We start from the raw sequence: 15,311 nt of genomic DNA, 5'->3' as shown, positions 1-15,311 counted from the left end.
CATTTCTTCTGGGTTATCTGGGCTTCCATCCTGCACTGACAAATTGGCTGTGGTCCAAATCCGATCAGTGGATGTTGCAATGGCCTTGCGAATTTGCCTGGGGAAAGAGGTGAGGGGAGAGGGGAGAAAAACATTACTTTGAGCTCAGTTTCCAAAACAAATGCCTTTCTTGTTGCCTGTCCATACAGAGAACGAGATGACCCAGTGGGGGAGCAGGCCGGGTGAGCCTTGCCCCTCTGCTCACCTATATAAGGGATTTCTTCAAAGTTTTTATCGCCGACTTCCCTTTCTGCATTGCCTTCAGCTGGGGGAACCATGACTACTTTCTTAAGCCGTAACCACTCCCTCTCGGGAGGGGTCCAGGGCCCCAGATGTGGAAGCCTGCTTGCCTTAGCTAGATCTCAGCCGATGCCAAATGTCTTTGGGGGGAGTGGGGTCATCACTGGTAGCTTCTTGTCCCTTCCTAAGGATGGGCTGATGAAGCGATATGGGCAGGAGACCAGCGTCCTGGATATGAACCAGAAAGGCACCATGCAGAATTTGAAAGACCGCCTCGCTGCCTACCTGGAAAAGGTGAGTGATTGAATGGTGAATGAATGATGAATGAACCCAGCAGTAGAGATGCCAGCCTCCAGGTGGGACCTGGGGATCCCACGGAATTACAGCTCATCTCAAGACTACAGAGATCGGTTCCCCTGGAGAAAATGGCTGCTTTGGTGGACTCTGTGGCGTTGTACCCCACTGAGGTCCCTGTCTAGGGATGCCAGGCTCCAGGTGGGACCTGGGGATCCCCTGGAGTTACAGCTCATCTCCAGACTACAGAGATCAGTTCCCCTGGAGAAAATGGATGCTTGGGAGGGTGGACTCTGTGGCCTTTTACCCCACCGAGGTCCCTGTCCTCCCCAGACTCCACCCCCAAAGCTACAGGAGTTTCCTAATCTGGAACTGGCAAACCTACCTCCCCTACCCCTGCTGGTGGGTAGAGGGGACCTGGCAACCCTGTATCAGCAGTGAAAGGGAGAAGGTACAGGCTGGTGTGAATCCCAGCAATGGTTTATTGGCCGTGCAGGAATACCACCAGACACGATACATTTTAGAAGTTTGTGTTTTTTAAAAAAGCTCAGCCTTTAACGACTCAGTCTGAGTTTTCAAAATGCTGTGAAAAGGGGATGAAGAAATGCTTAATTTTTAAAGAGAGATGTTACAGCTCGGCTCTGGGCTGGGAACTCTGCCATGTGAGGTGTGGGCACAAGATGCTCGGCGATGAGGCGAAAGCGTTATTGACATGCTCCAAAGCACCTTGGCTATATCATTTATATTATAACATCAACTGAAATCCTTTTCAAACACATTCAAATGAAAGGAATATTTCTGACTATTTCTGAAAATCCCTTTCCACAGTTCAGGTTTAGAATCTTGTCTAGTAAGTCACGGGGTGGGGGAAACAAACTTGACCCAACCCCTGGAAGCAAGAACCACAAGGGTAGGAAAGAAGCCCGATAAAAGGCCAATATTAAAAACCTAGTGTATAATTGTTATAGGCAAAATACATGTATTTATTAGAAAAACAGTTAAAAACATATAGGCCCCGGTCACACAGGAGGCTTTGATCCGCAAGAGGGATGGATCGGGGGCGCATCAAGTGGGCGCAATCACACCACAACATCTGGGAAGTGGCATGCACCCGTCCCCAATCTGTCTCTTCCAGCTAAAGATGCGGATCAGAAAAAACCCTTTGAAACACTAGTACTTACCGAAAAATCCGCTGCGGGGGCGGACGTGTGATCGCCGGCGTGCCCATCTCTCCTGCAGTATGCGAGGTCCTGCCGAACTGCGCATGCACATGCATGTGCAGCGGGCTCACCTCACTCTGCGGTCCGTGGCTTCCCCCTGGCATCTGATCATGCCAGGAAGGAACTGCGCGGTGGCTGGGGGGAGCTTTTTGATCCCTCCGCCACGCTTCTCTTTTGGTGCGGCTCAAAAAAGCCGCACTTTGGCCGCGCCTATTTTCCCCAGTGTGACCGGGGCCATAAGGGCCCAATGAAAGCCTCATTACAAAGTACAAGTGACCTGAACCAAAGGGCTAATACAAGTGACCTGACGCATTTCCGCCCCTGGGGGGCCTTCTTCAGAGGTCAAACAATTTGAGGTACAGATGGATGCAAGTTGCAATGTTAACATGTTACATACAATGAAATAACAAATAATAATTTGATACTTGGACCAAAAAAGGAAAGCTGTAGATAAAATAATACTGAATAGGAATAATCATACAAGGCCCTGTTCACACGCCAAATTTGCCACGGGAGAGCCTGTACAGGTCTTGCCCATCCAAGCCAGTCCAGAGATGGGAGGGAATCCTGTACTTTTCAGTACATTAAACAACAAACCACGAGATGGACTATATCCTCTCTGGTTTTCAGAACAATATGCCACCAGAATCTCTACAGTAGTTCCCCCCAACCTGAGATTAGAGGTTCAAACTCTCAGTTGGTATCTGGAACTTAACACATTAGCAACTCATTCCCAGAGATGCACACTCTTACCAAGGTAGGATGTGTGGTGTGAGCATTAGGCTACAAGATTTAGACTTAGAACTCAGGTACAACATCAGAGACCATTTAGAGACAAGAATAATTTTTATTCAGTACAGAGATTAGCATAGACTACCAGAGATTACAAAATAACAAAAGCTAGGGCAGTTTGCCTTAACTACACATTAAAGATATTCATAATTACCAGTGAAGTGTCCATATTCCAAGAGTGTCCAAGGTATACAGACACCAAGGGATTTTGAAGAGAAATCCCATTTTTGCACCCATGTGCTCCAGTTCACAAAGCAACTCTTTGCCTCTCATGAGGCAGCATTTCCAGGTGCAATAAACAGACACTGACTGGGGAGAGTGCAAGAGCAAGAGAGCTCACTCCCCTCAGGATCAATCAATTAAATCCCAATCTAGTAATGATTAGCTGTGGCCATCCAGCCAACCATGAGTGGACAGGGGTGTGCCCAATTGTTGGTTGTCATAGCTGCAACATAGGATTGGCTAGAAGTTTGGAGGCCCCTCCTGCAGTCAGGTGACCCAGCTTCCAGCTTCTCCATGATGTGCATGACTTTTTGCATGTGTGGCAGAGTCAGGAGCCATCAGGTCTGCCTCTTCCACTTAGAGGTGTGAAAGAATGTGTGGTTATATGGCATGGTTATAAAGTTTCTCTGGCCAAATTTTCAGGCCATTTGGCTTGCGAGAGGAAATAAGACACAGCATGTTATCAGAAAGACATCACAGGAGAAGGCATGGATTATAGAAAGCAGAAATCAAAATTTCTATACAGAGCCATGACTGCTGGGCGGATTTTCAGGGCATGATCACACCGCAACATCTGGCAAGCGTAGCGCACCCGTGACCAACCCGTGACGTGCCACTGAAGCTGTACAGTTAAAAAGTATCTCAACAAATGTACTAGCAAGTGGTTTGCCACGGGCTGCTGATGGAATCATTCCGTGTGACTGCGCCGGCGCGCGGCTCCCCCGACTGTCCTCCTTGACGCGCACGCACTGACAAACGAAACCACGGTGTGCCGCCGTCGCATCTGATCGCGTTCTGGCGGGTCTAATTGCGCCGTCGCAAAGAGCCATGCCTCCCCCCCGCATTATCTGGCCCGTGTGACCGGAGCCTAAAACGATAAATTCTACTTGCAATGTTTAGAATCTTGCATATGCACCTGGATTGCCCACAAGTAGATGGGGTCTTGTTTACCTTCTGATGCCTTGTAGAATTCTTTTTTAAAAATATATTTTGTGTGTGTGTTTTGTGTGCTTGGCTGGAAGTCATGGTGACTTCTGGCGACCCCTACTGAGGGCTTGGACGTTTTTTCAGAGAGGTGACTTGGTTAGCCTGCCTCTGTGTTCCAGCCCTGGTATTCCTTGGAGGTCGTTCTTTGAATTGCCTGCTGGAGTCGGCCCTGTTTAGCTTCCAAGATCTGATGAGATTGGGCTTGCCTGGGCTATCCGGGTCGGGGGAACCTTGTAGAATTCTCATTACACAACCCACCTGTCTGGCATCCAGCTCTGTTGTAGGATTGGTTATACAAGGCAGGATGCAACAGGAGCATTCTTGGCATTTAATTTTGGAAAAGAGAAGAGTCAAGGCTCAAGGATGGGTGGATGTCACTCCATCTTCGTTCATTCTACTGATGTGTAGGAAGGAGTGTGTCAAGGTGTCCAAAACTGAACCCCGTGACTCCCCAGGTCCATTATGCATTATAACCAAACCCTTCTTTATTTTAAAAAAATCATAAGAAGTTTTATTTAATTTCTGTCAAAACAAAAAAAATGTTTATTCTACAGGGAACACAACATCCTGAAATCACACAGCAAAGAAAACAAGGACCTTTTTAAGACCTGTGTTAGATGGCACAGACCTAAAGTCCAAGAGTCAAAGTCCATAACTTATGCATTCTCTACACTGTTCTCTATTGCAATATAAGCACGTGATACTTCAGTCCTTCAGTTCATCAAGAATCCAAGCTAGCCTCAGTTTTCTCCAGGCTGCAAGCTCACTTATAGTTTTTGGCCAAGCAGCATCAGGTGATGACGACATCCAGTCAGGACACGTTCTTGCTGGAAGCCTCTAGAAAATTGCCTCATTGCCCCTGATTCCTCCCCTCCCATCCTATGGGCCACAGGTTCTCCTGAGAAGCTAAGTACCACATCTCCAGCTTTGGCCTTGAAGATGATAAGGGCAGAGTATGTGAGAGAGAGAGCAGTTAGCAACACCTGCACGGAACCAGCCCATTAGCATTCACATTAACCCTTGAGGTAGGGTTGCCATCCCACAGTTGGGGGCGGTGGATTGCCTGGTTTTGTGGGCCAGCTGGCTGGCGGGAGGAAACCCCCCCCACACACACACAGCAATGTCACGGAACTTGCCTATGTCACCCAGAAGTGACGTGGGCACGCCAGGGGTGACACTCTGGTTTTGGGGCAAAACTCTACGGTTTGAGGGCGATTTTACCATAGAGTTTTGCTCAAAAACCAGACCGTCGCCTCCAACATGCCTGTGTCACATCCGGGTGACTTAGGCACACTGTGTGACATCAGTACTCATGACATTGGCATGTCGGGGGCGACGCTTCCGCTCCTCGGAACATCTCCCACCCCCCATCGGCGTCTCTAATGGACCTGAAAACCCTACTTGAGAGGGGGGTTCAGGGGTTCTTTGCCTCACAGAGTGTTATTGGGTGACCAGCAACAGACATATCTGGCATCAAGTCACAGCCGACCCCGTGGGGTTTTCAAGGCCAGAGACGTTCAGAGGTGGCTTGCTATTGCCTGCCTCCGCGTCATGACCCTGATATTCCTTGACAGTCTCCCATCCAAATACTTGCCAGAGCCGACCCTGCTTAGCTTCCGAGATCTGACGAGACTGGGCTGTCCGGGTCAGAGCCCAGCATCATACCGTTCCTGTTTATGGAGGAAAAACTTCACAAGCAGCCATGCCTCTTTTGGAAACAGAATCAGAAGGTCCCTCTTTTACTCTGGCTAGAGAGCGTATGTGCACTGGCAGGTGACCACCAGCTTACTTAGTGCAAACTTACGCAATAGTTATTATAGGGACAGACAGACGGGTCATTTCATAGAAAAAGAGGTGCAGGAGCTCATTAGCATAACTTATTAGCATAACTTATTTGCATATGCCACACCCCCTGACATCACCGGAAGTGTGTCAGAATGCTCAGGCTCCACTGGACTGTTTTGGATTGCTAGCTATGGGGGGGGGGAACGTGCAGATCTGCCCTAACGGAGGAGGGAGAGCTTGTACCTGAATAAACCTTGGCCTTTTGGATTGCTATCTGGGGGGGGGGGCCCGGCAACTTATCTGGCTGCTTCTTGCTCTTTGTGGCCCGGGGCTGCTGGGAGCAGGGGGTGGGGCTTGTTGTATGTGCCCACCCCCTGGTGTCAGCTATGCTGCCATGATAGTTCAGGAGGCCATCGGCTTCCCTTTTCTGTGTACTAATTACTGCTGCATTCCTTCTGAGCTTCTTCTATGCTGTAATGCTGTTATCACTAAGATGTGCAGGTGGTCTAGTGTCTGGAGCTGAGGGAATAACTGTGGGAGCGCTATCGGTTCCCAGCTTGCTTCTAACGGTCTGGAGCTTCTTCTCCCGCACGTGGGAATGTGGCTAATTGGCCTATGACTGGGGTGTGTGTGTGCATATGAATGCCCTATATCCCATTATGCTTGTAGGGGTGCCGCCATTCTTAACAGTGCCTTTGTTAATGCATCTATGGCTCTTCAATAAAGTATAATCTTTCTGATAAGCGTGTACTACGTTGTTGGCTGTGGAACCTGGCACCTGGGCTCTTTACTGCCGGAGCTCCGCTCCTGTGCACTCCTGCAGGAAATGACCCCTGGGGACAGAAGACGTTTCAGAGGTGCCTTTCAGTGCTTGAGATGGAAAAGCCAGATGAGCCCCTCCCAGTCCTTACCACTGGTTAACATGGACATAATTAACTCAATGGGGTGCATGCTGGAGAACTTTCCAGTGGATGGTGCTCCTGCGTGCCAGATGATCAGTCCGTCTCTTCCTCTGTCTGTCTTGTGGTGTGTGAAATGCCGTCAAGTCACAGCTGACTTCTGGCGACACTGTAGCTTTTTCACTGGCAAGAGATGAACAGAGGCGGTTTGCCATTGCCTACCTCTGCATAGCAACCCTGGTATTCCTTGGTCGATTCTCATCCAAGCAAATACTAACCAGGGATTGCCAGGGCATCTGTTAGCAGCAGCCACAGTTTACCAGTAGTTCCCACCTCTGGCTGTTTGAAAAGGCACACATGCAACCTTGTACTAAAAAGGATCAAGATAATTCATGCCATAGTCTTGCCTATTACTACATGTGGGAGTGAAAGGTGGAGAATGAAGAAAGCTGACAGGAAGAAAGTTGATTCATTTGAAATATGGTGTTGGAGGAGAGTTGTACGGATACCGTGGACTACCCAAATGACAAACCAATGGGTTCTGGATCAAATCAAGCCTGAACTCTCCCTCGAAGTAAAAATGACTAAACTGAGGCTACCGTACTTTGGTCACATTATGAGAAGAGTCACTGGAAAAGATTATGCTGGGAAAATTTGAAAGCAGTAGGAAAAAAGGAAGACCCAGCATGAGATGGATTGATTCAATCCCGTTTGCAAGACCTGAGAATGGCTGTTTAGGATATTTTGGAGTAATTCATTAGGGTCGACACATACCCCTTAAAAAGGGGAACGGGTGTTTCTCCAAACCCTCCCAACTGCTCCCTCTAGTGGTCATGTTTAACCATTGTACTGCAAAGGAAGTCCTTTGCTGTATCAGGGCGACAACCTTCCTTCTTTGCATCACCTTACACCCAGTTTAACATTCTCTTCTATACTGTCAGGTGAAATCCCTGGAAGAATCTAACGAAGAGCTGGAACAACACATTTGGGAGGCCTGCGCAAAACGAGCGTTGGCTGGGCTTCCTGACCTGAGTGGGTATTTCAACACTGCCAGTGAGCTGAGGGCGAAGGTAAGCAGAATTCTTCATCTGTTATCTGAGGAAGGGAGACTTTGACTTTCCGAAGCTTATACCCTGGAAATCTGGTTGGTCTCTAAGGTGCCACTGGATTTGAATTCTGCTCTTCTACCGCAGACCCACAGGATTACCCACCTGACTAGGGTTACCATCCCCCCGATGGGGGCAGGATCTTCCCCGTTTTTGAGTCCTCAAATCTGCCGCTGGCCAATTGGCCAACAGGGGGAGCTCTGCCCCCGAAGAGACCCACCGTATCTGATGTGCTCAGCGCGATGACATTACCAAGAAGCGACATCATCGAGCTTGGCACGTTGGAGGGGGACGCTCTAGCATTTGGCTAAAAACTATATGGTGACATAGAGTTTTTGACCAAGTGCTAGAGTGCCCCCCGTGACGTATTTAGTGTGATGACGTCATTTCTGAGAGCTGTAATTGCACCATGCGCGCTTCGTATGTGCACAAGGACATCCATGAGAGGGCATGGAGCCCCCCGCTGGCAAAAGGTAGGGACCTAGCAACCCTACACCTGACACCAGTGTTCCCTCTAAGCTGAGTTAGTGTGAGCTACCTCACCGTTTCTTAGCCTCCGGCTCACCCATTTTTTGTCTCAGCTCAGGAAGGAGGGCTCCGGAGCAAACCAATTGATGCAGTAGCCAAATGGCTCACTCTCAGCTTTAATGCCAGCAGCTCACAAAGTAGGATTTTTGCTCACAGGACTCCACAGCTCAGAGGGAGCATTGCCTGACACTAGAATTATTCATCATGAGGGACTGAACTTTCTGTTCCATTCTGTCTCACTGGATTCCGGTTCCTTTCACTTAGGACCTCCTCCGCAGATAGAGACAGGATGGAGGCCCACACAAAGCTGCACAATGAATATCTCCCTGGGAAGATTTAGGGCGGGGGTCAGCAATAGGCTTGCCAGGTCCTCCCTGGCCACTGGTGGGGAATTGGGGGAGGAAGAGTTGCCAGATCCAGGTTGGGAAACGCCTGGAGATTTGGGGGTGGAGCCTGGGGAGGACAGGGACCCCAGCTGGGTACGATGCCACAGAGCCCACCCTCCAAAGCAGCCATTTCCTCCAGGGGAACCGATCTCTGCAGTCTGGGGATGAGCTGTGATTCCAGGGGATCTCCCAGTCCCACCTGGAGGCTGGCATTTGTAGTCAGCAACCTTTTACAGCCAGTGAGCAAAACCACATCAACATTCAAAGCAAGAGACCAACAAACAGCTGGTATAAGAAAGGCTACTTGCATACAGGGTTGCCAACCGTGGCTTGGGAAATTCCTGGAGATTTGGGAGTGAAGCCTAGGGGACGGTGGGGTTTAGAGAGGGAAGGGACCTCCGTGGGGTCCAGTGCCACAGAGCCCACCCTCCAAAGCAGCCATTTTCTCCAGGGGAGCTGATCTCGGTAGTCTGGAGATTAGTTGTCATTTTTTGAGATCTCCAGACCCCACATGGAGTTTGGCAACCCTATCTATAGAAGAGCTTGAAGAAGAAGAGCTTGGATTTATATCCCGCCCTTCACTATACAAAGGAGTCTCAGAGTGGCTTACAATCTTCTTTCCTTTCCCCTCCCCACAACAAACAGCCTGGGAGGCAGGTGGGGCTGAGAGAGCCCTGACAGAATCTGCTTTTGAGAGAACAGCTCTGAGAGAACTTGTGACTGACCCAAGGTCACACCAGCAGCTGCAAGTGGAGGAGTGGGAAATTAAACCCGGTTCTCCCAGATTAGGGTCTGCGTTCTTAACCACTCCACCAAACTGGCTATAGAAGCTTGTTCTTCAGGAGATGGCACTGGAGCTTATTTGTGGTGCTGGCATGCAAATTTGCCCAAGAGAGTTCTCCTGCTTGGCGACCTCCCAATCCTCCTGGCCAGTCCATTGTCCTGTGCAGTGGCTATTTTGAGACAAACTGGGCTCCTCGCTCTCTTTCTGCAGATCCAAGAAGAAGCCTTGAGAAATGCTGGGCTGCTTGTACAGATTGATCATGCCAAAATGGCTGCGGATGATTTCAGAATGAAGTAAGAGCTCTTTGTTACAGCCCCCCTAACCTTTGGATTATAAATATAATATTTCAAGAAGGGAACCTGTGAGAACAAAGAAATGTGGGTGGGGAAATCTCATTCTTCTGCCAGCCAACCCTGGACACTCCCCAATCTGCATACAGATTCCCACTCAGCAGCTCCTTCCTGAAGTCAAAATTCTTTTGATGCACAGAAGTGGGGATGGGAAGGGGGCAATGGGCATGATCCTGCTCCTTCCTCCACTGTGTTGGTTGTCCCCAGCTTTCGTGTCATCTGTACGGTGTCCAGAAGCTGAGATGGGATTGAAAAACAGGCAGGGAAAACAAAGAGAATACCCTCCATGTGGATGCCCGGTTGCCACTGCAAATGCCTCGGAGTGTGCATCAGAGAATCGCCTCCATGTGGAAGCAGCCTCAGTCTGTGGCACCTGAAAGTGCTAGCACATTTATTATGGCGGAAGCTTCCATGAGCCAAATGTGCTCTTGGCTCCCAACTGTTTATGCCACAGTACAGTCTCCAAGGTGCTCCAAGCCTCTTTTTGTTATTTTAAATACCAAAAGTAGAAAGATCTCTTTAGGGCTGGTAGCCTTCTGCCTTGCATCTCAGTTTGCCATTAAAACTATCATTACCCTACATACCACCTGGTTCCCAGACCTTTGAGAACTGGGTGGGGGGAGACGTGTTATCCAGAATGCTTTGTGTCCCCTCTCTTTCATAGGCTGGAATCGGAGCTGGCCATGCACCTGTCTATGGAGGGGGACCTTGGCGGCCTGCGCAAGGCGCTGGAGGAGTTCAAAATGAGCCAAGCTAGTCTGCAGGTGCAAGTAGACAACCTCCAGGAGGAATTGGCTTTTCTGAAGAGCAACCACCAGGAGGTGAGAAGGTGCATGAAGGAAGCCTCAGTGATGCGTGGGTCAGGTGGATACTCATGGGAAGTACCTTGCTGCTCACTGCTTTGCTAGCAGTTGCTTGCAGTTTTTCTCCACCTGGGGTAGGTTTACCAGTTCTCTGGATCTGACCTGACATTTTAGGGACTTAACTTTCTTCTCAAGGTCTCCAAGAGAAGAAATAAGTTCTCTGATTGGGAGGGGACTCCCAGAATCAAGGGGGTCTGACTGTGTTGTATCTGGCTGGAGGACAGTTTTTGCTTTTGGACCTGCTACCATGACACTCAGGTTGCACCCATGAGCCATCAGACGTATCCAGGCTTTGCTCTTCATCCACCTGGTGTGATCCTCTGCCTCTGCCAGGTACCGCTGGACTCTGTCCCTGCCTCCACAAGCTTCCCCTCCCAATCTGCTGGGTATCAGCCCTTGTCTCCCAGATTCCTCAGACTCTTCTGCACTCTCATTTTTGTCACTTGTGTGTACCTATTGCTTCGGGGGGTTTTCTTTTCTGCCCCCCTCTCCCTCCAAAATGGCAGGGAAATATGCTGGACATACAGTGGTGTAATATCGTATCAACCACTAGAGGGAGCAAAACACATGCTGAAAAGAAAAGGAAAAAAAATAAGCGAAACAATAGGGGTACACAAGTGAGGAAAATGAGAATGTGGAAGAGCCCTTTCTCTGCTCTGATGATACAAAGATCTGGCAACCCTATCCTGTGGGTTCTTGGACAGTTTGGGAGTAGAATGTGACCATGTCTATTCTGGGCAGACAGATTTTGGCAGAGCATTATTTTTTAAAGCCAGAAGTATCCTTCATCCTTCCTGATTCAATGCAGGGGACTAGGGGATTGCTGCCACCACTTTTCCTTCAGTATGACTGCAAATCAGAGAGAATCGGCAACAGATAAAAATCTTCATTTAAACCAGGGGTGTCAAATATGCAGCCCGCAGTGGAACTGGCTGTCTTCTGCTTCTTCTTCCAGTTCTGCTGCTGCCGTGTCATTGTAGGTTTGCAGTTTACAGATTACGCACCTGAACAACATACTCAGGATTGCTACAGCACACACATTTTGATGCAATAATTCAGAGCAAGAGGGGTCAGTTATCAGACACTGTCAAATAAACAAAATATTGCAAAAGTGCTTATGTTTTAAACATGTTTTTATTTTAAGTTAAAAAAAACCTTTGTGTTTGTGTCCTTTATAAAGTTTATATCTCCGTTACCTGGCATTACATTTTATGACACACATGGCCCGGCCCAACAAGGTCTCATTTATGTCAGGTCCGGCCCTCATAACAAATGAGTTCGACACCCCTGGTTTAAACTGTCTCCGTGAATGGCATGGAAGTGGAGGAACAGTAGAGTTAAATGAGCGAACAAGTATGAGAGCATAACAGATATCCATTTATTTTAGGCTACCGAATACAAAATTCAACGGGCTCAGTTGTGCTGGAGGGCCTGGGAAACTGAGCAAGGTGCCCCCTCTTACTTTCTAGCTATGTACCGTTTGGTCAGACATCTGTACTTAATGAACGGGAACCTTTTCCTTGCCACTTAGAAGACAATATAAACAGTGGGGCTGTTGCCATGCAAGCCTATCAGTATGTCTTTATAGAATATGAACTGTGCAAAGGGACTGTACAAAATGGAGACCTGGGAATACCTGTTGAGACTGCACACCAAAAAGAGGGACACCTTCGTTTAGTGTTGCTGCCACAGTGTTAGTCCAGAGTCATCAGACATCTTTCCTGCTGTGAGATTAAGCAGTTCCATAAGCCTGTACACAGCCTCAGACGCCATGCCATGGAAAACATGAGGACAGAGAACTCCAGATGCCATTAGGAGTTTCTTCCAGCACATGTAGGCAACCTCCCCCCCCCCTCTTCCAGCTACCTACAAATCTAATCAAGAGATTCTATTCATGGTTGAATAGCAACTAATTGCTCACCCATCAGCACGGCTAGGGCCATCAAGAGACAATAGCCCTAGCCTGATGATTCAATCATCCTTCATCCAGGTGCCAGTCCTCAGTCTAAGTTTCTAGCTCTCAATATTGACCACTCCTTAGTTCCCCTCCCCTCTTCCAGCTAGCCAATAGTATGTTTTATGGGACGGACTAACAGGAGGTGTCACAGGGGGATGTGGCCAGCTCAGCCTGCCCCCCCACACCATGTTATAAAAGATGCTGACCGCCCACATGGTCTCTCTCTTACCCTCGCCACGACCCCTATCGAAGCTTTAACCCTCTTATGTCCATCTTGCTATCCACATACCCTACCTCCATCTTTAACCTCTAGTCGCAGCTAGAGTCCACGTGGTTCTGCTGGTTCAGAGCATGTGCTCCCCATTTTCTATTTCTAAACCCCTCCATTCTTCCATTGGAACAGCTCAATCAATGAAGACAGGAAAATATTGCCCAATCAACGAAGTCCTGCTAAAGCAACTGTGTTAAATATCTATCTTTATTTCTTAGCATATGAATAAATGTGTGTGTGGTTGTGTATTGTTTGAATGATATATATATTCCCCAGTAAAAAGACATTGCTGTGGTGGCTCAAGTGGTTAAGACGCTGAACTGCAGGCTGTGGAAGGTCAGTAGTTCAGCGGTTCAAGACCCGGGTGCCGCAAAACAGGGTGAGCTCCTGTCTCTAGTTCCAGCTCCTGCCAACCTAGCAGTTCGAAAGCAAGAAATTGCAAGTAGATAAATAGGGACCACTTCGGTGGGAAGGTAACAGCGTTCCGTGTGCCTTGGTGTTTAGTCATGCCGGCCACATGACCACGGAAACATCTTCGGACAGCGCTGGCTCTTTGGCTTTGAAGCGGAGATGAGCACCGCAACCCTAGAGTCGGATTCGACTGGCTTTCGAGCAAGGGAACCTTCACCTTTAAAAAGACATTACATTTAATTGAATACAGTCTCTGTGTCTGTTCTGGTGCTTACAGCAAAGGTGAGACTTCTGTATACATTTGTGTGAACCCTAATTGACCTATTGCCAATTAATAATCATAACTTCCCCTAGACTAATTAATAATTCAAGGCAATTTGGCTCACAGGGCCTACCAAGTGGCTGGTTACAGGCAGTGAATTGTCACCGCTATCAGCTTTATTTATCCTTGTTTCTCATCTCTCTACAGTTTCATAAACTGTTATGGCATGTGCATCTGGAGAGTTTTAAAAATAATTCCTTTCTATGTGCGCAAGCTATTTGGGACACAGAAGACTGGAAAGCTAAAGAAAATATACAAAAAAAAGATGAACATGTCTTTATTTCAAAAATGCTTTCCAAGGGGTAGGTTAGTGTAGCTTTGGAATTGTTCCACGGAGCTTGGTGGTCACTAGAACCATATGGAAATGGACTGTGAAACATTTAACTTTGCATTTAACAACGTTTAACTTTGCATTGGGCAAGGGTCATTTAGTAGAAAAAGAGGTGCAGGAGCTCATTAGCACAACTCATTAGCATAACTTATTTGCATATGCCACACCCCCTGACATCACTGGAAGTGTGTCAGAAGGCAACACCCACCGCTCAAGCTCCACTGGAATGTTTTGGATTGCTAGATATTGGGAGGGGGGACGTGCAGATCTGTCCTCGCAGAGGAGGGAGCGCTTGTACCTGAATAAAACTTGGTCTTAAAGGTGCCACTGGACTGTTTTGGACCAGGAGGCCTGGGGGAGCTTTTCAACTTACCTGGCTGCTCCTTGCTCTGACTGAGGGCTGCTGGGAGCAGGGGGTGGGGCTTGTTGCATGTGCCCGCCCCCTGGGCTCTTTACTGCCAGAGCTCCGCTCCAGTGCGCTCCTGCAGGACATGACCCCTGGCATTGGGGGTGGTGGTATTTTGGGGGGGGGGTGTGTCCATGCCTGGAAGTCATGGTAACCTCTGGTGACTCCTACTGGGGCATGGAGGACATTCAGAGAAGTGGCTCCCGGCCCTGGTATTCTTTGGAGGTCTCCCACCCAAATACTTTCCAGGGATGACCCTGCTTAGCTTCTGAGGTCTGATAATATTGTGATATTGATGTCTGTATCTATCTAGCCCCTGCCCATCATATCTTCAGCTGGAGTCCCCATTCACGTGTAGCCCTCATGCTTTTTGCCCTGTAGGAAGTCTCCTCTCTCCAGGGAAGGCTGGGGGGCACCATCAATGTGGAGGTGGACTCCGTACCTGGCATCGACCTGCAGAAAATCCTGGCTGAGATCCGCGACCAGTATGAACAAGTCATGGAGGAGAACCGCAGGGAAGCTGAGGCGTTGCACAAGGCTCAGGTCTGGGAAATCGAGAAGGGGGAGAGGGCCGCTACTCCATGTTAACAGGATCGTATGCAACGGGGGCTGTGTGGGAGGAGAAAAGAAACAGGCCTTGAGTTACCGTAAGATTCTTGTGCTGGTTGAGACTTCCCCATTACGTCCTTCAGCTGCTCTGTACTGTGGCCTGTTTTTTTTACCGAGCATGGAGATTCTGCAGTTTTTAGTTATACCATTAACACACATTTACCCAGAATCCCCTTCTTCTCTGTGTTCATTTTTTCCTTGCTATTTGTATACAACTTGGGGGCAAAAAGCAAGGCGGTGCTCAGATTTCTTCATAGAAATAAATGGCTCCGTGTATTGTACATCTTGCTTAAGCAAAAGCCTGCACCTCAGCTTTCAAGCCAAGTCCTTCTCGGCCAGCTCCTTCCATATAGCTCAGCCCAACTGGTGGGGTTGTCTGTTTCCATTCTCCTCAGCCCCTCGCAATATGCTCATTAATTTCATTGAATGCCCAGGAGTTCTTGTTTTGTGAAAAAGGGAGAAAAGTGCCCACCAGGCAGTCCCCTGATGTGCCCAGGGAGTCAGGAATG

At 48.6% G+C, this 15,311-nt stretch overlaps 1 protein-coding gene across 1 annotated transcript in view; it reads left to right on the top strand.

The window, feature by feature from the left end:
• The first annotated feature begins 315 nt into the window (after window positions 1–315).
• The window catches only part of LOC107119878 (keratin, type I cytoskeletal 17-like), a 34,388-nt gene continuing 19,392 nt past the window's right edge, over window positions 316–15,311 (top strand). The window contains exons 1-5 of the mRNA XM_015422494.1: window positions 316–573; window positions 7,420–7,548; window positions 9,493–9,575; window positions 10,297–10,453; window positions 14,575–14,736. Of these exons, the coding sequence (XP_015277980.1) occupies window positions 316–573; window positions 7,420–7,548; window positions 9,493–9,575; window positions 10,297–10,453; window positions 14,575–14,736 (789 nt within the window). The remainder of the gene's footprint in view (window positions 574–7,419; window positions 7,549–9,492; window positions 9,576–10,296; window positions 10,454–14,574; window positions 14,737–15,311) is intronic.

The sequence above is a fragment of the Gekko japonicus genome, unplaced genomic scaffold (genome assembly GCF_001447785.1).
Source record: "Gekko japonicus isolate JY-2015 unplaced genomic scaffold, Gekko_japonicus_V1.1 scaffold1255, whole genome shotgun sequence".
Classification (NCBI taxonomy): Eukaryota; Metazoa; Chordata; class Lepidosauria; order Squamata; family Gekkonidae; genus Gekko; species Gekko japonicus.
This window is presented reverse-complemented; position numbering and strand designations above follow the sequence as displayed.